This window comes from Mobula birostris, chromosome 3, assembly GCF_030028105.1.
Source record: "Mobula birostris isolate sMobBir1 chromosome 3, sMobBir1.hap1, whole genome shotgun sequence".
Taxonomy (NCBI): Eukaryota; Metazoa; Chordata; class Chondrichthyes; order Myliobatiformes; family Myliobatidae; genus Mobula; species Mobula birostris.
Window position 1 is genome coordinate 222,066,950 of NC_092372.1, and position 25,947 is coordinate 222,092,896.

Below are 25,947 nucleotides of genomic sequence, written 5' to 3' on the forward strand. Positions count from 1 at the left end.
ACAGAGCAAACGATTCAGACTGAAGAGGCTGACTGAAACAGGGAACAGAAGCTGAGAAGGTGGGTGAGAAGTGGAGTGGCTAAAGGGAACATGTATAATAGTGTTACAGTAATGGCTATAAGCTATTGATAAGGCTATCTGATTGCTACGTTATTGAGAGCAGGTAAAGAAAGGTCCAAATTACAAACAAATGTGCACGCGAAATGCTGAACTGTAGGAAATGCCCAACAGATCATGCAAATTTCTTATTGTAACTCGTAGTAATGTTTCATGTCTTGCACGGTACTGCTGCCACAAAACAACGAATTTCATGGCATGTAGTATGTTGGTATGATTCGGAGACTGAGCTTTTACCAAATGTGCACCATCTTTTGTGTGAAGAAACTGCCCCGATGATGCCCCTTTTAAATCTCTTGCCTCTGATCTTAAATCTATGCCATCTTGTTTTCAGCATCTCATCCCTGGGAAAAATATGATGTGCTTTCTCTCATGGTCTTGCGTACTTCTATCAGGTCACCCCTCAGACTTCCATGTTCCAAGGAGTTAAGTACTAGTCAAAGTTCATTGAAAATTTATTATGAAAGTACGTACGTCATCTTGAGATTCATTTTCTTTCAGGCACTTACAGGAAAATGAATTTATGAATGGAAATTTTGATAGACCAACAAACAATGTGCAAGTTAGGTCAAATCATGAAAAAGTAGTAATCCTTGAAAGTGAGTGTGTGGGTTGTGGAGTCAGTTTAGCGTTGGTGTGAGTGAAGTTATCCATGCTGGCTCGGGAACGTGGTGCTTGGAGAGTAATAACTGCTGCGGAACCTGGCGGTGCGCTAACTGACCCGCCGCGCTCCCACTGGAAACCACCGCGCTTCCGCCTGAGCGCCGCAGCCTCCCATTGGTCGGTAAGTTTCACGTGGCACGCAGTCGTATATAAAAGACGGCGTTCTCAGTTCGCCGGCCATTTTGTGTTGCGAGCTCGAGCAGGTAGGTTGTGTTGTGGGAGTGGGTTTCAATGTGCTGTGCCGGGTCTCTGTGCTCAGCAACCGTGTGAAAGATGATTGTGGGGCTCACTTCTGTTTGATGGGAAACAACAATGAGTGGGTCGCGCTGCTTTGGGGAAGGACCAGTATAGGAAGCAGTTGGGTTTAAGTGTCCGGTCTGTGTGGGAACGGCTCTCCGATTGGGTCCGCCTCTCTATCGCATATAGACTGGGGAGTAAGAGGCCCCCTGATTGGGCCCGCTGGTCTACCCGCGTGCGCACTCGGGCGCAGGAGCCCGCTCATTGGGTGCTCCGCTCAGCCCGCGTGCGGACTCGGGAACAGGCGCTCTCTGATTGGGCCCACCGCTCTGCCCGCGTGCGGACTCGGGAACAGGCGCTCTCTGATTGGGCCCACCGCTCAGCCCGCGTGCGGACTCGGGAACAGGCGCTCTCTGATTGGGCTCGCCGCCCTGCCCGCGTGCGGACTCGGGAACAGGCGCTCTCTGATTGGGCCCGCGTGCGGACTCGGGAACAGACGCTCTCTGATTGGGCCCGCGTGCGGACTCGGGAACAGGCGGTCTCTGATTGGGTCCGCGTGCGGACTCGGGAACAGGCGGTCTCTGATTGGGCCCGCGTGCGGACTCGGGAACAGACGGTCTCTGATTGGGCCCACCGCTCTGCCCGCGTGCGGATTCGGGAACAGGCGCTCTCTGATTGGGCTCGCCGCCCTGCCCGCGTGCGGACTCGGGAACAGGCGGTCTCTGATTGGGTCTGCCGGTCTGCCCGCGTGCGGACTCGGGAACAGGCGGTCTCTGATTGGGCCCGCGTGCGGACTCGGGAACAGACGCTCTCTGATTGGGCCCGCGTGCGGACTCGGGAACAGGCGGTCTCTGATTGGGTCCGCGTGCGGACTCGGGAACAGGCGGTCTCTGATTGGGCCCGCGTGCGGACTCGGGAACAGACGGTCTCTGATTGGGCCCACCGCTCTGCCCGCGTGCGGATTCGGGAACAGGCGCTCTCTGATTGGGCTCGCCGCCCTGCCCGCGTGCAGACTCGGGAACAGGCGGTCTCTGATTGGGTCTGCCGGTCTGCCCGCGTGCGGACTCGGGAACAGGCGCTCTCTGATTGGGCCCGCGTGCGGACTCGGGAACAGACGCTCTCTGATTGGGCCCGCGTGCGGACTCGGGAACAGACGCTCTCTGATTGGGCCCGCGTGCGGACTCGGGAACAGGCGGTCTCTGATTGGGCCCGCGTGCGGACTCGGGAACAGGCGGTCTCTGATTGGGCCCGCGTGCGGACTCGGGAACAGACGCTCTCTGATTGGGCCCGCGTGCGGACTCGGGAACAGACGCTCTCTGATTGGGCCCGCGTGCGGACTCGGGAACAGACGCTCTCTGATTGGGCCCGCGTGCGGACTCGGGAACAGGCGCTCTCTGATTGGGCCCGCGTGCGGACTCGGGAACAGGCGCTCTCTGATTGGGCCCGCGTGCGGACTCGGGAACAGGCGCTCTCTGATTGGGCCCGCGTGCGGACTCGGGAACAGGCGCTCTCTGATTGGGCCCGCGTGCGGACTCGGGAACAGACGGTCTCTGATTGGGCCCGCGTGCGGACTCGGGAACAGGCGGTCTCTGATTGGGCCCACTGCTCTGCGGGAGCAGGAGCCCGCTGAAGGGGTGACCAGCGTAGTGCCGGCAAATGTATTATGTTTAAGACTTGTTCCTCTGTTTTCGTGCGGGAGTGATCCCGAATGACATCGCTGCTCTGATGGCGTGTAGGCGCTTCTGCCCGCTGCAGTGTTTCAGTATCAGCAGGGTAGGCCTGACTGTGGCCTTCCTCCATCCTACAGCATTGCAAAATTAACCAGTGGGGCATATTCGACCTTTTTCTGTCAACGTCAGATCCAGGTTGGAGAGCCCTGTACATAACTACTGAAGTGCTGCTGTACTTGCCGCCTTACCTGTTCGGGTTGTGACTTCGCAATTTGATCTTTCAGCAGCAAGCGACATGGAGGTCATTAAAATGCATGTGTATTGCTGGTGGAAGACTGCTGAGTATGTTTGGGTGCCAAGGTGATAACGTGATTTGACCAAGATGGTAAGTATTTCCTTAAAGTAACTTCAATATATTCAGCGCTTTAGGAAATGAGATTACTAGTTTCCTTGGTTTCCTGTGACATTTGGCTAACTGGTTCTTTCATACTGTTTTTTGAAACTTCAGGCTCCAACTGGACCTGGGATTTTGCAAAATTGAGTGTTTTGCACTTTAATACACTAAGTGGTGGTTTGAAATAAATCTGGGAACATTCTATAAAAGGGTTAAAGTTCCAGATGTAAGGTGTTCAGAACTCAGAAAGAAAAATTTTAAGCTGCAAAGCCAGTCTGGAATGGGGCAAAACAGTAAGTGTGAAACCAGACTGGTCAATGGTGTCCACCATGAAGCTTTAAAAGAAGTCCCTCAACCCACGTGCTTCTTGCTGACTTTATCTAGACCAATTCCACTTCATTTTGCTTAATCCATAGAACAAAGTTATAGCATAGACTTCATGGCTTAGTTATTCAAGTGCTCGTGAGTTACTGGGATGTTAGACTATTAGTTGCTCTTCAGGCCCCAAATCTTGTCTAGTGTATAAGTATGATTTAAGTCTTGATGCAGTATTTAAATGGCCAGCAGGGCAGGTCTGCCTGTGACCGTGTCCCTTCCTCCAATACCTGCTAGATTAATGGGGTTTGTCTGAGACCTTTTTCTATGTAGAACTAGGTTATATGAAAACTCAGACATTTGTGCTTGAGCCTGTTTGGCAATTTGAATCTTAAACCAATTTTCTGTTGCAGAGCTGTCAGCACAAGTTGTGCCTTTCCACTGGAGAGTTAACTTCAGAGACTGAGCTGTTTGGGATACCGCAACAGGCATGTATTTGATGGTGTCTAATTGCATATAATTGGCTTTATTCTGATTGTGGCTGAATAAATCTCTTGTGCTTGATCAGTCTTCCTCCTTCAGTTCTAGAGCAGAGGAGCTCAAGATGACTGGCAATTCTTCCACATTAAATGGCAAATAGGATTTGTTGCTCAGTAGTGTGGGTGTTTGACTGGAACCTAGGCTGTTAGGCATTCTGATAGGGGCAGAGTTTTCCATCTGTGGACATTGTGGCCTGGTGTAGTGTGACCTTGCTGCTTCTAACACCTGAAGATTAACCAGCTTCTGTTAACAATAGTTGGGAGGCTCTACATTCCTGCTAGTCTTGGTAAGTGGCAACATGGGCACCAGATTAATTTCCTATTGCAACCACATTTAATTCTGGAAATCTGCCTAGTGTTGAGCCTGCAGTTCTGCTTGGTGTCTTGGCATCCTTTGATCAGGAATTTGTCTAGTTTGACAAATGCCCAGGGGTTGGAATGCAGAGCTGTGTACAGGTAGTGGATGTGGTTTTCTCGGATTTGAAACCATTGGTCCATTGCATCTAACTCAATGTCCAGAATGTGCCCTCTATTACTACATCAATAAAGATGAACCTGTTTCTGCATGTTTCATGCCTCACTATTGCTTTTGCACTTTTGTCATTTATTTTTGTATTGCACTGTACAGCTGCAAAAAAATGTTCATGGTATATCAGTGATCATTTCTGTTGACCAATCAAACATCTATTTATAGGCCCATCATGGGCATTCCATGCTGGTTTATCCAATGGCCCATGTTAGTGAAATGCAGTTGTCATATTGGGGGACACTGAGAATCCCTGGCAGACATTTTCAAACTTGTTCTGCAAGGCCAGCTGTGGTGCAAGTAGCAGCCCTTTTTCAGCCTTGCAGATCTGAAGTCCCAGGAGGTGTTCCCTGCTGATGGGCACAGTTGTTTAATTGCACTGGCTGTAACCTTGTTCCAAAGTCATTTACTAATTGTTCAGACATGGGAAATTTGTAAATTGGCAACCTATTTGTTCATCTACAGTTGGTTTTGTATTAGATACTCTCATCTCAAATCACTGCACTTTGGGAGAAACTGCTTGTTTTACTGAAAATGAAAACTTTTCTGCAGTCTAGTTCTCTACGCACATATGCATTTGTCCCTGAGGGATTCATTTCTATTTTGATTTGTTTCAGTTTACCAGTTGGAGTATTATTGTAGCTGTCTTGGTGAAAGATTGAAGCCAGTGTTTGTTGCAGTATTCCCAGCCTCCGGGCCGCGAAGCATACAGGGGTGCAGTGGGAGCCGGAACGCACCCAGCTCATCTTTAAGAAAAAAGCCGAAATAAACAATTGTTTATTTCGCAAAGAAGAGGAATTCTGCAGATGCTAGAAATTCAAGCAACACACATCAAAGTTGCTGGTGAACACAGCAGGCCGGGTAGCATCTCTAGGAAGAGGTACAGTCGACATTTCAGGCTGAGACCCTTCGTCAGGACTAATTGAAGGAAGAGTTAGTAATGTTGGCCAGCAACTTTGTGTGTTAATTGTTTATTTCAGCTTTGTTCGTAAAGATGTGCTGGGTGCGTTCCAACTCCTGCTGCACCCCTGCATGCTTCGCGGCCCGGAGGTTGGGGACCACTGAGGTACAGGACAAGCCTTGGACTGAATGGCTAAAGCTGCTGGAGGAAGTTGGTTAAGTTCTGTAAGGGGGAATTGTGTTAGTTTTAGGTTGCATCTGAGCTTGAACAGGATTGATTGTAGTCATATCATACTTGTTATAACTTGTGGCTTGGTGTTAAGAGCCCAGTGAATGCATCCCTGCTGATCTACAGCTTGGGCTAGTTGGTTATGCACTCTAATTGTTGTGCCTATAGTACAGAGGCCTGTACCTGGGTCTGCTCTTCAGGGCCCACTCATCAATGTATACAACTTAACTGAAATCAGCAACATTTCAATCTCATTACTTGCCTTGGTGCAGTATTTAAATGCCAGCAGGGCGGGTTTGTCTGTGACCTTGTCCCTTCCTTCAATACCTGCTAGATTAATGGGGTTTGTTTGAGACCTTGTCTTTCATATAGAACAGGGTTATAGAAAACCCAAACATTTCAATGATTTTGTGTTTTGAGACGACTTGTTTGTTGTTTTGAATCTAACCAGTTTTCTGCTGCAGAACTGTCAGAAGATGTGGCCTTTCACCGGGGATGGTTAACTTTGGACATGAAGCTGTCTGAGATATCACAACAGGTGTGTATTTGGCACAGATTCGTGATGAATAGAAACATAGAAAACCTACAGCACAATACAGGCCCTTTGACCCACAAAGTTGTGCCAAACATGTCCCTACCTTAGAAATTACTAGGCTTACCCATAGCTGTCTATTTTTCTAAGCTCCATATACCTATCTAACATTCTCTTAAAAGACCGCTAATTTTGGTTGTGGCTGAAGAATCATTGTTCACAGCTGTAGAGAATCTAATGTCTTTGGAAATTTTCCATTGTTAAGATTTGAGTTTGTTTAATATTTTAGTATACAAGTGTAGAGAACAAAGTTGTTACTCTGGATGTGATACATTAATAAAAAAACATGTATGTATAAGTACATGAGATACCTTGTATGCCCATTAGGTGATGGGAAGTGGGTGTGGGGTCTGGAGGAGTGGGTTAGTTGGTGGTGTGGATCAGCATGCTCCTTAATGATTAGGGTTTGCTGATCTGGTTTGGTGGGTATTCTCTGGTTGGAGCATCTGGGGTCTTGGGCGTTCAGATTGAGCCAGTGGGTTGCCTGTGGATATACCTCAACGCAGTGTGTTAGTGCCAGCAGGGAAGGTCTGGGTGGCCTTGCTGCTTCCTACACCATCTGCAAGATTAACCAGTGGGGCATTTGAGACCCATCTCTGTTAACCACAGATCTGGGTTAGGAAGCTCTGTACATTCAAACCAATCTGCAACCGTTCTTTACCTGACTGGAATGTGACGTGACATGGGGCCTTTCCAAGTACAACCATCCATTTCATCCTAGAAATCTGCCTAATGTCAAGATTGCAATTATGCCTCTACAGTATTGGCATTGCTGCCTTTCATCAGGCAGAGACTGGATATTTGGAAAAGCAGTCAGCTTTAAACATCAAGCATGACTGTTGGCAAAATTTGATCTGGTGTTCAGCTACTTGTGGATTGCCTGAGTAATGGAGACTGCAGAGGCAAGTGTGTGGTTCATGTGAGCTGAAGGATTCTGGAAGTTGCATCTGGGCAGTTTGGGGAATGTTTTAGCAATTTGGTGGAGGCTGGTGAATCAAACAAGTGATCTTCCAATGGGAGTCTGTGCAGAGTTAATGTTTATTTTGAATGTGAATGAGTTGTCTGGATACTGATGTTTTTTCCTCATTTATAGGTGTGCCAGCTGGAATTCTGTTGAGTCAGTTGTGAAGCAGAAGCGGTGATTTTAGTACTCAACTGATCCTCAGTCCCTCTGGAAGAGGGGGTGACAAGGATTTTTGGAAGCCAGGAACATGGAAAAGGACTTGGATGTCACGGAGCTCAAACCCGGAGATCGTGGGCACCCAAAGTCAGAGGGGTGCAGTTATTGGGGAATTTTTTTTTCTGTAGGCCAGAAAGCATCTAAATGGTCCTCTCACATATTGTTTTAACTGGTAAACCACCTGTACCTTGTTGGTCCAGTGTATAAGGATTGGGAGTCATGAACTCCCATGTGTGGTGCAAGTGGCAGCCCTGGGAGATGCATGCTACTCTACCTATGTTCTCTGCTGATGGGTACAGTTATCTAATTGATTTGTGATGGGAAAGGCTATAATCTTGTTCCAAAGCCTCTTACTAATTGCTCAGGTGTAATCAGCAACATGTTTTTTCATCCACAAGTGGTCTTGTACACCTGTCCAAATAAATATTCACTGTACTTAAGCTGTCTTACTTATTTTGCTTGTAATGCCCTAGTTCACATCTTTATTATGCTGTAGATATTTCATTAGCAGCTCTTCTGCTTTCAGGCTGTTCAGGTTATTGAAGATGAGGGATGATGGGCAATGTGTACCATCCAATTAGGAGGTTTTCTTGGTGAGGAAATGGGTTGGTCTTGGGTTTTTGTTCAGGGTCAGATGAAGAGAGACTGGGGAGAACTAGCATATGATCTGGTGGGAGAGCTGTTCGTTCGAGATGGATTGCGAATGATGTTCAGAAGGTGGTGTGGGTGTTCACGGTGACCAAGGGTCCAGTGGGTGTGGCAGAAGTTCAAGATGAGCACTGATTTGTGTACATTTGACTGTTTAATTAAAATTGGCCTTTTGCTTTTTGTTCCTTAACCCTTTAAGAATCATAATACACTACATACAATTAAAGGAATTGTCAGTTATTTTCTATATAGCAACAGGATTGCAAAATACACTGCATCGACACAAATGGATTTGGTGGGATGAGCTGTCTCAATCTCACGAGTTTGGTGGGACTTGAATGTCTTCCCTAGTCTTGTGCAGCCAAGGAAACCAGGGTGTTTTGTACTCAACCCCATTCTCCTGCCTTCTCCCTGAAACCTTTGATATCCACTGATTCAGAACCTATGGACCTCCAATTTAAATATACCTGATGATTTGGCCTCTACAGCAATGAATTCCAGATTCCCCACCCTCTGACTAAAGAAATTGCCAGCTCATCTGCTCAAAAGGGACATCCTCCGTTTCTCAAATGAGAAAAATCTGCCGATGCTGCATATCCAAGTAACACAAAATACAGGAGGAACTTGGCAGGCCAGGCCGGGCAGCATCTATGGAAAAGAGTTCAGTGGACGTTTCAGGGCAAGACCCTTCAACAGTCTTGCTGGCATCATTCTCTTGAACCTCTGGACCCTCAATGGCAGGACTTTGGGGGGCGGGGGAAGAGTGCCATAACTGCTAAATATTTCACACTTGCCTTAGCATTCCATCCTTGCTTTCATATTTTAGTCCTTTCTAAGAGCTAACATTGCATTTGCCTTCCTTCACCCGTGAGTCAGCTGGGGTGATATACTGTGTCCGGTGCTCCCGATGTGGTGGCCTATACATTGGCGAGACCCGAGGCAGACTGGGAGACCGCTTTGCTGAACACCTATGCTCTGTCCGCCAGAGAAAGCAGGATCTCCGAGTGGCCACACATTTTAATTCCACATCCCATTCCCATTCTGACATGTCTATCCACGGCCTCCTCTACTGTAAAGATGAAGCCACACTCAGGTTGGAGGAACAACACCTTATATTCCGTCTGGGTAGCCTCCAACCTGATGGCATGAACATCGACTTCTGCTAATGCCCCTCATACCCCATCTTATTTATTTTTATACACACATTCTTTTCTCTCTCTCTCTCCTTTTTCTCCCTCGGTTCCTCTGAATATACCCCTTGCCGATCCTCTGGGTTCTCTCCCCCCCCCCCCCCACTTTCCTTCTCCCCAGACCTCCTGTCCCATGATCCTCTCGTATCCCTTTTGCCAATCACCTGTCCAGCTCTTGGCTCCATCCCTCCCCCTCCTGTCTTCTCCTATCATTTTGGATCTCCCCTCCCCGTCCCACTTTCAAATCCCTTACTCACTCTTCCTTCAGTTAGTCCTGACGAAGGGTCTCGGCCTGAAACGTCGACTGTACCTCTTCCTAGAGATGCTGCCTGGCCTGCTGCGTTCACCAGCAACTTTTATGTGTGTTGCTTGAATTTCCGGCATCTGCAAAATTCCTGTTGTTTACATTCGTACCTGTTTTTCACTAACCGAAAGAAATCCAAAGAGGATTTTTGCTTGTACAAAAAAAAAGGTGAAAAGCAAAAACAGCATTCAGCGTTTGTTTTGCAGCGAGCAGTTAGAGGCAGTGTGCACCCCAAGCAGCAAGAGTGGCGCCGCCGTGAGCATCTGTGCTTTATCTTGGATTTATTTTGTGCATTCGTTAGCAGGATGTGTCCTAAGGTATCAGAAAAGCCCAAGAGAGCTCGTAAGGTTAAAACTGGGTGTAATTAAGCATTTCGATCGTGAACGAAGTAGACGTTGTGTATGCGTTGAACTTGCCTTTGTCCGCCACTCGTACTATTTACATGCAGAGAGAAAGAATCTTGAAAGCTGCCGATGTTACTATTGGTTCTGCTGGTAGCAAAGTAGTTCCTGCTTTTACGATATGTTAGTGTTATTTTAGGTTTTGTGTTATTTGGTAGGTTATTTTTTGGGTCTGGGAACGCTTAAAAAAATTTCCCCTATAAATTAATGGTAATTGCTTCTTCACTTTATGCCATTTCGGCTTATGAACGGTTTCATAGGAACACTGTACTTTCGGATAGCAGGGGAAACCTGTATGTGGTTTCATGATCTATTCAGAAGATCTCAACCGAAGGAATGTTGTATGCAGGTGCCATTTTGAACGGAAGTCACCTCTTTCTAAAGATTTAATTTATTTTTTTTACCAGCAGTCACCCTGCCCCTCTGCTTACCAGCCTGTCATACAATGTGGGGCTTTGAATGTTAAGCTCCCAGTTCCCACTGCTGTCTGTAAGGAATTTGTACTTTCTGCTTGTGACTGTGTGGGTTTCCTCCCACGGTCCAAAGACATAATGGTTGGTAGATTAATTGGTCATTGTAAATTGTCCTGTGATTTGATTAGGGTCAAATGAGGGGTTGCTGGGTGATGCAGCTTTTAATGGCCAGAAACACCTATTCTGCACTCTATTTCAATAAATAAAACTGATCTTTCAGTGATGCCCACAATGGCATACCTGCCAATTTCTAACTGCACTGTAAGATCATCTACTTTATTCTGTATAATGCATGCATTCAAATATAATACCTTCAGACCTGCATTCAGCATACTCTTAATGTTGCTTCCATGTTCCTGGAAGTTAAATTCTTAGCACTTCCTAAACTTTTTGCCTTTTTATCTATTCTGGAGACTTTTGTAATATCTCTTACATTTTCCTTCCCTTTTTACTTTATCCTCACTTTTCTAAATAGTTGAACCCACCGCTCTCTACTATTCAGTTTAAAGACACACTTAAACCCATCCTATTGACTGCTATTTTGTCCTATCAATTGCCTAGTTGTATACCAACTGCCCCATCCTCTGCCCTATCACTCTGGTTCACATCCACCTGTCAAATTAGTTTAACCCCTCTCCAACAGCTCCAGCAAACCTGCCCACAAGGATATTGGCCCCCTCAAATTTAGATGTACCCCCTCTTTGTACAAGACATACCTTCCCCAGAAATCCCCTCCCCACCTTCTAAATCTGTCCGTCACTTGCACCAGTTCCCCTCCCCATCTCCTTCCCCTTATTTCACAGTTCATTTTCCTCTCCTGTCAGGTTATATCATCAGCCATTTGTCATCTCATTATCAACTCTCAGCCTCTGTCATTATTCCTTCCCATCCTCACTTGCATCCACCTCTCACATGCCAACTCTTACTCCACACTTTCTCTTCACCTATTTATTCTGGCAATATTCCACCTCTTGCGTCCAAATGAAGGGTCTTGACCCAAAATCTCAATTGTCCCTTTCCCTCCACAGATGATGCCAGACCCACTGAGTTCCTCCAGCATTTTGTGTTCCAGCACCTGCAGTCTCTTGTGTCCCACAATATAAAAAAGGGCTATAGGCTGTATGTGTGAATTTAAGAAATTTTCTTTAATAATAAATCAAGAAACATTACACAAGTGGTTCTGAGTCTAAGTGTAGGGTGTCATAGGTGTTAATGAAATAGGGTGTCCATCAAGTACATTGGTTTCTGCTGACCTTACGGAGTGTATGTAGCTTCAAACCTTTCATCAATTGATCCCCTTCCTTGCAGCATAAATGTTAAGGGTCGCTCTCCCAGTATTCCTTGAATGGTGACGCTGGCTTTGTATGTTTTACTGGCCCTGTGGTAAAATAAAGGAAATAGAAGTTACTTCCTCTGTGTGAAGGGTGGGTGTGCTATGGAAAATATTTAGAAACCGTGAAATCCACTGGTTCAGACAAAGTCCCAACCCTTCAGCTCAACCAATCCGTTCCTAGATCTCCATTACTCACCAGCTGATCTTTTCAAAGTTCAAAGTAATTTCATTATCCAAGCACATGTTACCATATACTACCTTGAAATTCATTAACTTGTAGGCATTTAGAAGCATTTATACAATAGAATTTTTCAAGACACCATGCATAAACAGTCAAAGACTGACAACCAAAGTATAAAAGGAGAAAAACTGCAAAAGAATGAGTTGAAAATCTTTTGAAAGTAAGTACAGGTCATAGAATCAGTTCAGAGTTGTGGTGAGTGAGGTTATCCAAGTCAATTCAGGAGCTTGGCTGCAGAGAAGTTACTTCCTCAACCTTTTAAACTCGCTCTGCCAGAGACTTAATATGCCCATCACAGTTAAACCATTGCTAACTAGTGTTTCTAACCCTTTTCCCTTAAGGAAATGTTTAGGCATTCTTATAACTTGTGGAATCATCCTAATGAATGTGCTCTTTCCCTCTTCCCTCCGCTCAAAACACTAATATCACCTACCCGAGATAATTTCCAAGGGGCAATCACCTGGGATCTGACCGAAACTGCATAACTTCCTCCCCCATCACTTGCATCATTTTTCTATTTGTGCACTTGATCTTTCATGGATGTACACATAAAGCTGTACACATACACAGGCCCTTTAATCCATGATGTGCAGACTTCTTAAGCTACACCAAGATCAATCTACTCTTCCCCACCCTCCATTTTCCTTTTATCTATGTGCCTATCTAAGAGTCCCTAATGTTTTCACCTCTATCAACACACCTGGTTATGAGTTCCACGTACCCACCATTGTGTATTTAAAAAAATAAGCCCACCCTTCCAATCACCTTAACCTATCATCATAAGAGATGCTCCCTAATGCAGGCAGAATCCTTTTAAATCTCCACGCCCTCTCTACATCCTCCACATCCTCCAAGTTTCCACATCCTCCTTACAATGAAGCAACTGGAGTGAACACAAGACTCCAGAGTGTGGTCTAAACAGGGTTTTATAGACATGCAATATTACCTCACAGTCCTTGAATGCAATCCCCTGACTAGTGAAGGTTAACACAATATACGCCTCCTTAACTCTCAGCGACTTATGTGGCAGTTTAGAGGGGTCTATGGAAATGGACCCTAAGATCCCACTGTTCTTCTATACTGCTAAGAATGCTGCCATTAACCTTGTACTCTGCCTTCAAGTTTGACCTTCCAGAGTGAATCACTTCACACTTTTTCGGGTTGAACTCCATCTGCCACTTCTCAGTCCAACTCTGCATCATACCAATGTCCCATTGTAAACTATGACAGCTCTACACTATCTCTTCATACCCGGACTCTACCTTGTTCCTTACCAGCCCCTTCCCAGGACACCTCCCATGTTCTCCATTTTAACAGCTTTCAATTCCCTGGCCCTCACCTACAAATCTTCACCATGGATGTCCAGTCCTTCCACATGCCTGTCCCCCATTATGAAGACATCCATGTTATCTTCAAATCTAGTCTAGCTGGGTGAATTGGCAGCAAAGTTGATGAAATTGGCAAGTTCCACATAGATGCAGGCAGCAGCACCAATGTAGCCTTGGATGCAGTGAAGAAAGAAGGAGTAGTTCCATGGTACATTTGGAGCAAAGACTGCTTGATGAAGCCAATACTAAAGGCTCTTTGATTTGTAGAAAGTGGGAGGAAGAAGAGCTGCCCAGGTTAAGCACAAGTTCCACCAGGTGGAGGAGGGTCTTGGGCCAGGTTGGAAAGGAACAGAACTCTAAGAAGGATGCCCATAATGAAGGTAAGGCTTGATGGGGATAGAAGTGAAGAGAGCCACCCACGGTGAAGATGAGTAGATGAAGGAATAGAAAATTGTTAAAATGGTGGGGAATTTTGGGTGTAGATAGGATGGGACTGGAAAAGGGGAGACAAGGTAGAGTCGAGTTATGTAGAAATAAGTTCAGTTCACAAGGGCAGGCAGATGCTATGCACTACCAGGGCAGTACTGATTGTGGGTAGGAGATAGAAATGGGAAGTGCGAGGTAGTAGAACTATCAGATGGGAGGCTATCCTCACAACACGCTGGAGGAACTCAGCAGGTTGGGCAGCATCCGTGGAAAAGATCGGTCAATGTTTCGGGCCGGAACCCTTCGTCAGGACTGAAGGGGGAAGGGGCAGAGACCCTATAAAGAAGGTGGGGGGAGGGTGGGAAGGAGAAGGCTGGTAGGTTCCAGGTGAAAAACCAGTAAGGGGAAAGATCAAGGGGTGGGGGAGGGGAGGCAGGGAGGTGATAGGCAGGAAAGGTGAAGAAGGAATAGGAGAAAGCACAATGGGTAGTAGAAGGAGGCGGAACCATGAGGGAGGTGATAGGCAGCTGGGGGAGGGGGCAGAGTGACATAGGGATAGGGGAAGGGAGGGGAGGGAATTACCCGAAGTTGGAGAATTCTATGTTCATACCAAGGAGCTGGAGACTACCTAGACGGTATATGAGGTGTGGCTGTGGAGGGAAGATCTGAAGTGGAGAGCTCTGTGATGACATGGGAACCAGTGGCCTAACCAGTGTTGAAGTCACGGTCAAGGGAGAGTTATGGGCAGGTATCCAAAAGCTGCGTCTAACCAAGGTAGAGGTCAGTCAGAACCAGCAGTCACATGTGGACATGGGTAAAGACGATGAATTGATCACAAAGAGGATATTGGTTGTTTTTTTTGACAAATCACTCAAGAGGCATTCAGTGCATTGTCCATACCAATCCAACTAGTCTCACTCTCCAGCCTGCTATCAAAAGCCAAGGAGTCAAAGAGTAATACATCATGGAAACAGGCCCTTCGGCCCAACTCATCAATAATAAAGTCGCCTACCTGAGACAGTCTCACTTACCTGTGTTTGGCCCATATCATTCTAAACCTTTCCTATCCATATAACTTTTAAAAGTTGTAATTGTACCCACCTCCAGCACTTATTCCTGTACCTTGTTCCCCATACATACGAACCACTGCTTTCAATTTCACCTGTACCCATCCTGCCATTTCCGACTCGACCTCACAATCTACCTCGTTATGATTTTGCACTTTGTCTATCTACTCTGCACTCTCTCTGTGGCGTTATAATTTATTCTGCATTCTGTTATTGTGTTACCTTGCTCTTCCTCAATGCTCTGTGTAATGACTTGATCTGTGTAAAGAGTATGCAAGCCAAGCTTTCTCCTGTATCTCGGTACATGTGACAATAATAAACCAATTCCAATTTTCAGTGGTCTTTCATTGTTGTCTTGATAGTTCATCATCCCTCCATTTGTCTGTCTACACATCTGTAAATTGTGCCTTGACTGAACTAATAATATACCGGAGAAAAACAGTGATGCTATTATAGACCAATGGGAATTTCACTGTAAACTTCCCTCCAGTCTAAAACAAATGAGCCTTCCCTACCACTCTCATACAAGAGAGAATCTGCAGATGCTGGAAATCCAGACAACACACAAAATGCTGGAGGAACTCGGCAGGCCAGGCAGCATCCATGGAAAAGAGTACAGTTGACGTTCGGACTGAGACCCTTCAGCAGGACTGGAGGAAAAAAAGAAGCTCATTTAAAAGGTGGGGGAGGAGAGAGAAACACAAGGTGATAGGGGAAACCCGGAGTTGTGGCGGGTGGTGGAGAGATGGAATAAAGAGCTGGGAAGTTGAATGGTGAACGAGATACAGGCTGGAGAAGGGGGAGTCCGATAGAAGAGGCTAAAAGCCCCTGGAAGAAAGAAATGGAGGGAAGAGCACCAGAGGGAGTCGATGGGTGAGCAAGGAGATAAGATGAGAGATGGAAAAGGGGATGGGGAACGCTGAAGTGGGGGGGGGGGGCATTACCAGAAGTTCAAGAACTCAATGTTCATGCCATCAAGTTGGAGCTACCCAAACGGAATATAAGGTGTTGTTCCTCCATCCTAAGTGTGGCCTCATCATCACAGTGGAGGAGGCTATAGACAGACATATCAGAATGGGAAGTAGAATTAAAATGGGTTGGAAGATCACCCATCTACAGACCACAGAACCTACTGCCTCCAACGCCGGCAGGCCCAGAGGCCCAGTCATCAATGGCTCTAACGATCCAGAGCAGACTCAAAACCTGGACTTCACTGTCATCAATGTGGTTTCCAATGACCTCAAATACCTCCATAGTGCCAATTGTGCAACCTCCAACTCCGGCCTTGACCACCCAGCTGTGTCTTTACGCACTGCTGCCGGATCCACTGTCTCCCCATTCCCCACCACCATTCCGCAATCCCGTCTCTCTCAGGTCCCACCACCAGTTCTTGGGAACTCAGAGATTCCATCTTCTCACCCCACCAGTCCTGAGCACCCCAAATCTCCCTTCCCCTCAGACCCTACCAACCCCCTTTCACCCCTCCGATCCCAGCTCCTCTCATCCATGCTGGGTCTTCACCATTCCCTCTGACCGTTCTCTAAGGCAGAACATTCTGTCTTCATTAAGAGCCTCACCTTTATTCCCCTGCGCCCACACCTCAGTGAATTCCACACCCGCCATGATGCTGAGGTCTTCTTCCACTGCCTCTGTCTCCGAGCCTATTTCTTCACCCTGCACCGATGACCCCTTCTCCTGTCTTCAACCCTCCTCTTCCTGGACACCCATTTTCTGGTCTTCTACCTGATCTGGACCTTTTCATTGTCAGCTGCTGATGGGACATCAACTGTCTGGACTTCAACACTCCTCTTTCCAATTCCAACCTCACTCCTTCTGAATGCTCTGCTCTCCACTCCCTCCATGCCAATCCTAACCTCACCATCAAACCCACAGATAAAGGAGGTGCTGTAATAGTCTGGCGTACTGACCTCTATCTTGCTGAGGTCCAGCATCAACCGTCAGACACTTCCTCTTACTTACCCCTCGAACAGGACCCCACTAAGGCACACCAGACCATTTTCTCCCACACCATCACCAAGCTTATTGACTGTGGGAATCTCCCATCCACTGTCATCAATTTCATATTTCCTGCACCCCCCACCTCCTACTCAAGATACACAAACTCGCTTGCCCAGGTAGACCCATTGTTTCAGCTTGTTCCTGTCCCACTGAACTCATATCTACATACCTCAACTCTGTTAGTTTCCCCCCTAGTTCAGTCCTGGCTCTGGATCTTTTCAATGATTTCAAGTTCTTTGGCCCTCGTCATCTTAGTTTCACTATGGATGCCCAGTCCCTGAGGAAGGTCTTAAAGCTCTCCGTTTTTTTCTGGGCACCAGAGCTAACCAATTCCCCTCCACCACCATTCTCCTCCGCCTGGCAGAACTTTACCTCACTTTAAGCAATTTCTTCTTTGGCTCCTCCAACTTCTATCAAACTAAAGGAGTAGCCATGGACAATCACATGGGTCCCAGCTATGCCTGCCTGTTTGTTTGTTGGCTACGTGAAACAGTCTATGTTCCAAGCCTACACTGGTGAGCATCCCGCACTTTTCCTACGCTACATTGACAACTGCATTGGTGCTGCTTCCTGCACCCATGCTGAACTCATTCAATTCATCCACTTTGCCTCCGACTTCCACCCCGCCTTCAAGCTTACCTGGTCCATTTCCGACACCTCCCACTCCCTTCTCAATCTCTCTGTCTCTGTCTCTGGAGACAGCTTATCTACTGATGTCTATTATAAACCCACCGACTCTCACAGCTACCTGGACTATACCTCCTCCCACCCTTGTGTAAAAACTTGTAAAAACACCATCCCCTTCTCTCAATTCTTCCATCTCCACTGCATCTGCTCTCAGGATGAGGCTTTTCATTTAGGACCGAAGATGTCCTTTTTCAAAGAAAGGGGCTTTCCTTCCTCCACCATCAATGCTGCCCTCAACTGCATCTCTTTCATTTCACACATGTCTGCTGTCACCCTATCCTCCCACCACCCTACCATGGATAGGGTTCCTCTTGTCCTCACCTACCACCCCAATCGGCCTCCATGTACAGCATATAATCCTCTGCAACTTCCACCATCTCCAATGGAATCCCACCACCAAGCATATCTTCCCCTCCCCCCAGCCTTCTGCTTATGGTGGGGATCACTTCCTATGCGACTCCTTTGTCCATTCGTCCCGCCCCACTGATCTCCCTCCTGGCTCTTATCCTTGCAAGCAGAACAAGTGTTACACCTGCCCCAACACCCCCTCCATCACTGCCATTCAAGGCCGCAAACAGTCCTTCCAGGTGAGGCGACACTTTACCTGTGAATCTGTTGGAGTCATATACTACGTCTGGTGCTCCCAGTGTGGACTCCTGTATATTGGTGAGACCTGATGTAGATTGGAAGACCACTTCACCTAGCACCTACACTCCGTCCACCAGAAAAATCAGGGTTTCCCAGTGGCCACCCATTTTAAATCCACTTCCCATTCCAATTCCAATATGTCCATCCATGGCTTCCTCCGCTGTAGTGATGAGGCCACACTTAGGATGGAGGAACACCTTATATTCTGTCTGGGTAGCCTCCAACCTGATGGCATGAACACTGAGTTCTCAAACTTCTGGTAATGCCCTATCCCCCATCCCCCATCCCCTTTTCCCTCTCTCATCTTATCTCTTTGCCCGCCCTTCACCACCCTCTGGTGCTCTTCCCCCCTTTTGGGTGGAGCATTGGTTGGTCGGCAGAAAACAGAAAGTGGAAATAAAGGGATCCTGTTCTGGCTGGCTGCTGGTTACCAGTGGAGTTCCACAGGGGTCGCTGCTTTTTACAACGTCTGTCAATAACTTGGACTGCAGTATTAATGGATTTGTGGCTAAATTTGCCGATGATACAAAGATAGTAGGTAGTGTTGAGGAAACAGGGAGCCTGCAGAGAGACTTAGATAGTTTAGGGGAATGGGCAAAGAAGTGGCAAATGAAATACAATGTTGGAAAGTGTATGGTCATGCACTTTGGTAGAAGAAATAAACAGGTAGACAATTATTTAGATTGGGAGAGAATTCAAAATGCAGAGATGCAAAGGGACTTGGGAGTCCTTGTGCAAGATATTGTATTGTGTGCGTGAAGCACCTTCAATAACTCCAAAAGACTGAGGTTTGGTAAAATACTGAAAGGCTTTTATTCGCTGTACAATACGACCGTGAGTGACAGTGAGTGTCTGCCCCTGGACTGAGGGGGAGGGGCAAGGTGAACACCTTTATACAGGACTCTGTGGGAGGAGCCACAGGGACAGTCAGCAGAGGAGTGTGTCCAGACAGGTAACTGAGTTACAACATATATACATGGTTTACCACAGTGCGGTTTTGGGCTCTTTATTTTAGAAAGGATTTACTGCCATTGGAGACGGTTTAGAGAAGATTCACGAGAATGATTGATCCAGGAATGAAAGGGTTACCTAATGAGAAACATCTGGCAGTTCTTGGGCTGTATTCCCTGGAGTTCAGCAGAATAAGGGGGGATCTCCGAATGTTAAAGGGCCTGAACAGATTAGATACGGCAAAATTATTTCCCATGGTAGGGGATTCTAGGACAAGAGGGCACAACTTCAGGATTGAAGGATGTCCTTTTAGAATTGAGATGTGGAGAAATTACTTTAGTCAGAGGGTGGTAAATCTGTGGAATTTGTTGCCACGAGCAGCTGTGGAGGCTAAGTCATTGGGTGTATTTAAGGCAGAGACAGATAGGTTCTTGATTAGCCAGGGCATCAAAGGGTATGGAGAGAAGGCTGGGGAGTGGGGATGAGTGGAAGAATTGGATCAGCCATGATTGAATGGCAGAGCAGACTCGATTGGCGGAATGGTCTACTTCTGCTCCTATATTTTATGGTCTTTTCTTTCTTCCGTGGCCTTCTGTCCTCTTCCATCAGACTGCCCTTCTCCAGTTAACCAATTAACTTCCCAGCTCTTTACTTCATCCCTCCCCCTCCAGGTTTCCCCTATCACCTTGTGTTTCTCTCTCCCCTCCTCCCACCTTTTAAATCTACTCCTCAGCTACTTTCTTCAGTCCTGCCAAAGTGTTTTGGCCTGAAAGGTTGACTGTACTCTTTTCCATAGATGCTGCCTGGCCTGCTGAGTTCCAACAGCATTTTGTGTGTGTTGCTCCCCTACCACTCTGTTCAGCAGAACAACACAAGCAGCAACAACAAGACGATAGCAAAACAAGCCCCTTTTCCACCCACCAACACACTCACACACACGGGCTTTCAACCCCGAGAGACTGCCTTCAGACCTCCAGTCTTTGGTCCCAGAATTTCAGACATCGGGCCCCTGACCTCCAGGCTAGCTGGCCCAGCAGCTCTGACCTTCAAGCCTCTACCTCTGTAATCACGGTCCAACCTCAGTGCTGCTACCTCCACACCTGCCCACCTCTGAACTTTCCCCTTCGCTTTTGCCCTCCGGACTTCACCACACCACCATTCCTAGAACTTCCTCAACTTCAAACAGGCTTATTGTTATTGGCCCTTTTGATGGAGCAGCTTTTTGTATCGACAGAGTGAAGTCCTGTTGTGACACTGGCATTGCACGTGCTAACAGCCCAGCAGCCCCACACTCACCTGGCAGTAAAGTTGATTTGTAATGCTGTCCTGCTCGTTGATAATTGGGTGACATGTGCCTCCAGAATCCCACATGTGGGACAAATTTGAAAAACACCCTCATCCTCCTGGCCTTGGCTGGGAGCTGGAGAGAGAAGGCAGGGATGAACACAGAGTGAAACACAAAACCACTCCTCCCTCTCTGTCTATACTGCCCCAGCCCGCTGTTATTTCAGGTGCTTCACCAATTTACCAACACCTTCATATACCGTTTAAACTAAATTCCCTCCTCAAACAATCTGCTGAACCCAAACAGTCCTTCCAGGTGAGGCAACACTTCACCTATGAGTCTGTTGGGATCGCCTATTGTATCCAGTGTCCTCAGTACAGCCTCGTCTACATCGGTGAGACCTTAAATAGGTATGGGAACCACTTCTTCGAGCACCTTCACTCTGTCCGCCACAACGGATGGGATTTCCTGATGGTCACCCATTTTAACTCTACTTCCTGATCCAATTCTGAGGTGTCAGCCCATGGCCTCCCCTACTGCCATGAATGAAACCACTCTCAGGTTGGAGGAGCATCACCTTGTATTCCGTTTGAGTAGCTTCCAATCTGATAGCGTGAACATCAATTTGTCTAAATTCCAGTAATTCCCCCCATCCCCTCCTTTCTTTTTCCATTCCCCATTCTGGTTCGTTCTCTCCCCTTCTCATCTCACTTCTCTCTGGTCCTGACGAAGGGTCTCGGCCTGAAACATCGACTGTACCTCTTCCTAGAGATGCTGCCTGGCCTGCTGCATTCACCAGCAACTTTGATGTGTGTTACCTCTCTCTGGTTCCCCATTTCCTTCCCTTTCTCCCATGGATTCCTTCCTCTTCAGCCCTTTACCTTTTCTACTTATCATCTCCCAGCTTCCTACTTCACCCCCCCTCCCCTACCCACCCACCTTCCTCCTCACCTAGTCTCACCTATCACCTTCCAGCTTGTACTCCTCCCCTCCCCCGCCTTCTTCCCACTTCCTTTCCAATCCCGATGAAGGATCTTAGCCCAAAACAATGACTAATTTCCCACAATAGATGCTGCCTGACCTGCTGAGTTCTTCCAGCATTTTGCGTGTGTTTCTCTGGATTTTCAGTGTCTGCAGAGTCTCTTGACTTTATGTGTTGGTTAAAGCTTTTGTCTGAGTCCCTCCCACACTAAGCTAAGACTCTTGGATCAAATCAAAGCTCCATAAAGTTGGCATTTATAGTGAATCCACAGGTTGAAGTGATAATGCTGTGAGAAATGATCCCAGGGATACTAAGGGCAATTCCTCAGTACATGATACCCAAAGCAAGAAAGTTATCATGCTATAAGTTATAAAATCAAAACTCTTTATCGCCTCAGCGAGAAGCCTGTTGCCTCACCTAAGACCACCGTCCAGTAACTCCTTGACCTTGATTTGTTGAGCAGGAAAACGTCCTTCGATCTAGTCTGCCCAACCAAACAGGTACCAAAGTCAACATCTTCGGTGGAGACCTCAAAGCATGGCAGGAAGAAACATGCCTGGAGCGGAATGAGCTGCAGGAGGAAACCAGGGCATGGCGTCTTCAGTCACACAAATCACAAAAACAACTTGTCACTTTCAGTGACTTGAAACAATTCTTCCCCAGTGCAGTCTCAGATCAGAGGGTAAAGGTTAGACTGACCGAGATTTGATCAAATGGTAAGGAACAGCCTTCCCAGAAATAAGCACGAGCCCTGACATTTTCTAAACTGAAGAACGGTATAATCTGGATGGATTGGTCACTTGGAAAATGATTCAAACAGAAGATGCTAAATAAAGGTTAACTTTTATTTATCATTTATTTGTCATCAGTACATAGAAACTTAGAGTGAAATGCATCATTTTCATTAGCAGCCAACACAAGCCAAGGATGTGCTGGGATCGCTACATAGCAGGCCCACAGTCTTTAGCAGCAACAAAAAAACAGAACAACAACATCAAAACAGGTCCCTTTCCCACCCTTCCCACTCACACACACACAGGCCTCCAACCTCAGCAGAGATCATCTCCAAACCTCTGACTCCCAATCCTTGGCCCCAGACTCTCAGCAGGAGCCTCAACAGGAAGGTTGAGAATAACATTCAGTGAATCTCTTACCTGTGTACTCTTGTTGTTGTACTCAATCACTAGGTCCTGTTCAAACATCAGTTTCGGTTCCTTCTCTGTGCACATAATCTCCCGGAGACTCAGTAACTCCCAGGAAGAGCAGAATGCTACAGTGACCTACAAAACAAGAACCTTTAACTGAGTGTGCTACAGATCAGGGAGGAGGCTATCTATCATCCACACCAGGACTACCAGACTCAAAAATAGTTACTTTCCCCATAGTAAGGTTGATCAACACCTGCACCCACTAACGTACCCCTCCACACCCCCAACCACCACTATTTTATCATTTCCTGTCAGTCACCTTGTGTACAGACACTCCTGTGCCTAGCGTCACTTTATGGACATACAGTCTATGTATATAAGCTATCTTATGTATTTATATTTATTGCTTTATTATTATTGTTATTATCACGTTCTTTATCTTTTGTGTTTTTTTGTGCTGCATCGGATCTGGAGTAACAATTATTTTGCTCTCCTTTGCACTTGTGTACTGGAAATGACATTAAACAATCTTGTTTCTTGAATCTTGAATCCATGTACCTGTCCAAATATCTTTTTTAATGTTGTTAATTTACCTGCCTCTACCACTTTCTCTGGCATCTCATTCCATTTACTGACCACCCTCTGCTTCTGATTACATCTCTCCCCTCTTATCTCAAATCCATGCCCCCAAGTTCTTGACTCCCCAACCCTGGGAAAATGACTGCGTGTATTGACTCTATCTACACCCTCATAATTGTATATACCTCCATAAGAACTCCCCTCATTCTCCAGTCCCAACCTGCTCATCCTCTGTGGTGTCTGTGCACAGCGAAATATCAATTAAATAAAAGCACACACAAAGAAGAGGTCTTTAAATTGTGTATTCACACTGCAGCAAGAGAGGAAGATAACAATGTGCATGTGTAGACAACAGATCCATACGTTATCCTAAGGTGGGGGGGGAGGTTATTGGTCTAAAAGAAATAGATCCATACATTACACTTCCTCCCCCTTTAGAATTATGCATCACAAAACTGTATATGTACAAAACATTCAATTTCCCTTTCATATTCCAAATAAGCATGCTTTTACAATAACAGTCCATAACTAACTTCACAGTTCTAAAGATTCAGTCTTTTGGGTGGTGCTCTGTTTCTTTCAAGATAGCACCTCAGGACCTGTGGGGCGGCATCAGGTTTGGCAAATGACTTGTCAATGATAACATTCTCCTCACGCCTCTGGGCCTATGGAGAGGCATCAGGTTTGGCAGGTAGCTTGTCCAAGACAATGTTCTTGGTTTCCCATATCACATTGCTGTCAGTGACATGATCATCACTGAAAAGTAAGTCCAGTGGCTAGAATGTGTCCGTCTCTTTGGATGCAGTCGACTCACGTGTGTTCTTCAGTTGAGCAGGCTGTCTTTGTCTCCATGTCTGATCTCCGGCATCCGCTGTGTACATCAGTGGTCCAGTTCTTGTAGCTATCCTACCGCGTGTCCACTTGTCTTCTCGGTAATCGTGCGCTAGGGCTTCCTGTCAAATCTTGAAGCTCCTTGCTGCTTCACTTGGCAACTGGCTGAACTGTTTATTTTGCACTTCCCTCTGTAGATCTGGTTTCAGGAGGTCCAGGTGAGATCTCAGATTCCTGTTCATGAACAGCATTGCAAGTGTTTGATTTATCTTCACACGAAAAGAGTTCCAATACACAAAAAGGAAGTTGTACTGTAGAGAAATGTCCTCCTTGTCCATTGCTTTAATGGACTTCTAGAAGGTTTGGATAAATCTTTCAGCTAACCCTTTCATTGCTGGGTGGTAAGGAAATGACTTGAAATGTCGGATGCCATTTTCCTGCATGAGTAGTCAGAATTCTTCTGACGTGTATTGTCACTCAATCTATTCTGGTAAGCCATTTCTGGGAAAGATAGTCCTCAGACCAGAGACAGTCTTTGCTGAGATAGTTGACTTCAATGGTATAACCTCCAGCCACTTTGAATAAATACCCACAGCATAGAGGCCCAGCAAAGTCAATATGTACTCTTTGCCTTGGTGATGATGGCCATTCCCATGGGTGTAACAGTGTCTGTGGGGGTGCACTTTGAACATTTTTGCATCCTGAACAGCTTTTGGTTAAGTCTTTGATCTGTTTACCTATTCCCGGCCACTACAGGTAGCTCCAGGCCAGACTCTTCATCTTGACTGTACTCAGGTGTCCTTCATGCAGATTCTCTAACAATCTGCTGCGCAGTTTAGAGGAAACCACAACACGAGATCCACACGTCAGCGTTCTTTGACATACCAACAGTTGGTCTCGTCTTGCTAAGAACTTTGGATACATAGGCTTACCATGAGCTGGCCATCCTTGCACGGTGATGTCGTAATCTTTTGACAATGCCGGGTCATTCCTTGTTTCCCTTTGTATTTCAGAATTTGTAACCAGCAACTGGTCCACCAATTCGGTGTGGAACACTTCTGCTGGGTCACAGTATGAAGTCTCTTCTTCTTCAGTTATCAATAGCGGAAGACGAAACAAGCCATCAGAAGAGTAATGTGGGCTGCTGTAATGACTATTGCCCGGTAACACTCACATCGACGGTGATGAAATGATTTGAGAGGTTGGTCATGACTAGACTGAACTCCTGCCTCAGCAAGGACCTGGACCCATTGCAATTTGCCTATCGTCACAGTAGGTCAACAGCACATGTAATCTCAATGGCTCTCCATACGGCTGTAGACCACCTGGACAACACAAACACCTACATCAGGATGCTGTTCATCGACTTTAGCTCAGCATTTAACACCATCATTCCCACAATCCTGATTGAGAAGTTGCAGAACCTGGGCCTTTGTACCTCCCTCTGCAATTGGATCCTCGACTTCCTAATGGAAGACCACAATCTGTGCAGATTGGTGATAATATATCCTCCTCACTGACGATCAACACTGGCGCACCTCAGGGGTGTGTGCTTAGCCCACTGCTCTACTCTCTATATACACATGACTGTGTGGCTAGGCATAGCTCAAATACCGTCTATAAATTTGCTGACGATACAACCATTGTTGGTTGAATCTCAGGTGGTGACGAGAGGGGTGAGATATGCCAACTAGTGGAGTGGTGCCGCAGCAACAACCTGGCACTCAACGTCAGTAAGACGAAAGAGCTGATTGTGGACTTCAGGAAGAGTAAGACAAAGGAACACATACCAATCCTCAGAGGGATCAGAAGTCGAGAGAGTGAGCAGCTTCAAGTTCCTGGGTGTCAAGATCTCTGAGGATCTAACCAGGTCCCAACATTATCAATGTAGTTATAAAGAAGGCAGGACAGCGGCTCTCCTTTATTAGGAGTTTGAATAGATTTGCAATACACTCTAAAATTTCTATAGATGTACCGTGGAGAGCATTCTGACAGGCTGCATCACTGTCTGGTATGGAGGGGCTACTGTACAGGACCGAAAGAA

The 25,947-nt window shown here is 46.5% G+C and overlaps 1 protein-coding gene and 1 long non-coding RNA gene across 6 annotated transcripts in view; one reads left to right on the top strand and one right to left on the bottom strand.

Annotated features, from left to right (window-relative positions):
* Positions 1–964: 964 nt before the first annotated feature.
* LOC140195589 (uncharacterized) lies at positions 965–7,802 on the top strand. The gene is made up of 5 exons (XR_011885523.1): positions 965–983; positions 2,972–3,072; positions 3,810–3,884; positions 6,055–6,128; positions 7,276–7,802. It is a non-coding gene; the product is annotated as an uncharacterized lncRNA (long non-coding RNA).
* Positions 7,803–11,552: 3,750 nt separating this feature from the next.
* dlec1 (DLEC1 cilia and flagella associated protein) overlaps positions 11,553–25,947 on the bottom strand; it is a 209,298-nt gene continuing 194,903 nt past the window's right edge. For all 5 annotated transcript variants that reach the window (XM_072254199.1, XM_072254200.1, XM_072254195.1 and 2 more), the window contains 4 exons: positions 22,500–22,625; positions 21,763–21,916; positions 20,375–20,498; positions 11,553–11,756 (listed from right to left, as the gene is read on the bottom strand). In XM_072254199.1, the coding sequence (XP_072110300.1) occupies positions 11,633–11,756; positions 20,375–20,498; positions 21,763–21,916; positions 22,500–22,625 (528 nt within the window). In that variant the 3' untranslated portion in view covers positions 11,553–11,632. The remainder of the gene's footprint in view (positions 11,757–20,374; positions 20,499–21,762; positions 21,917–22,499; positions 22,626–25,947) is intronic.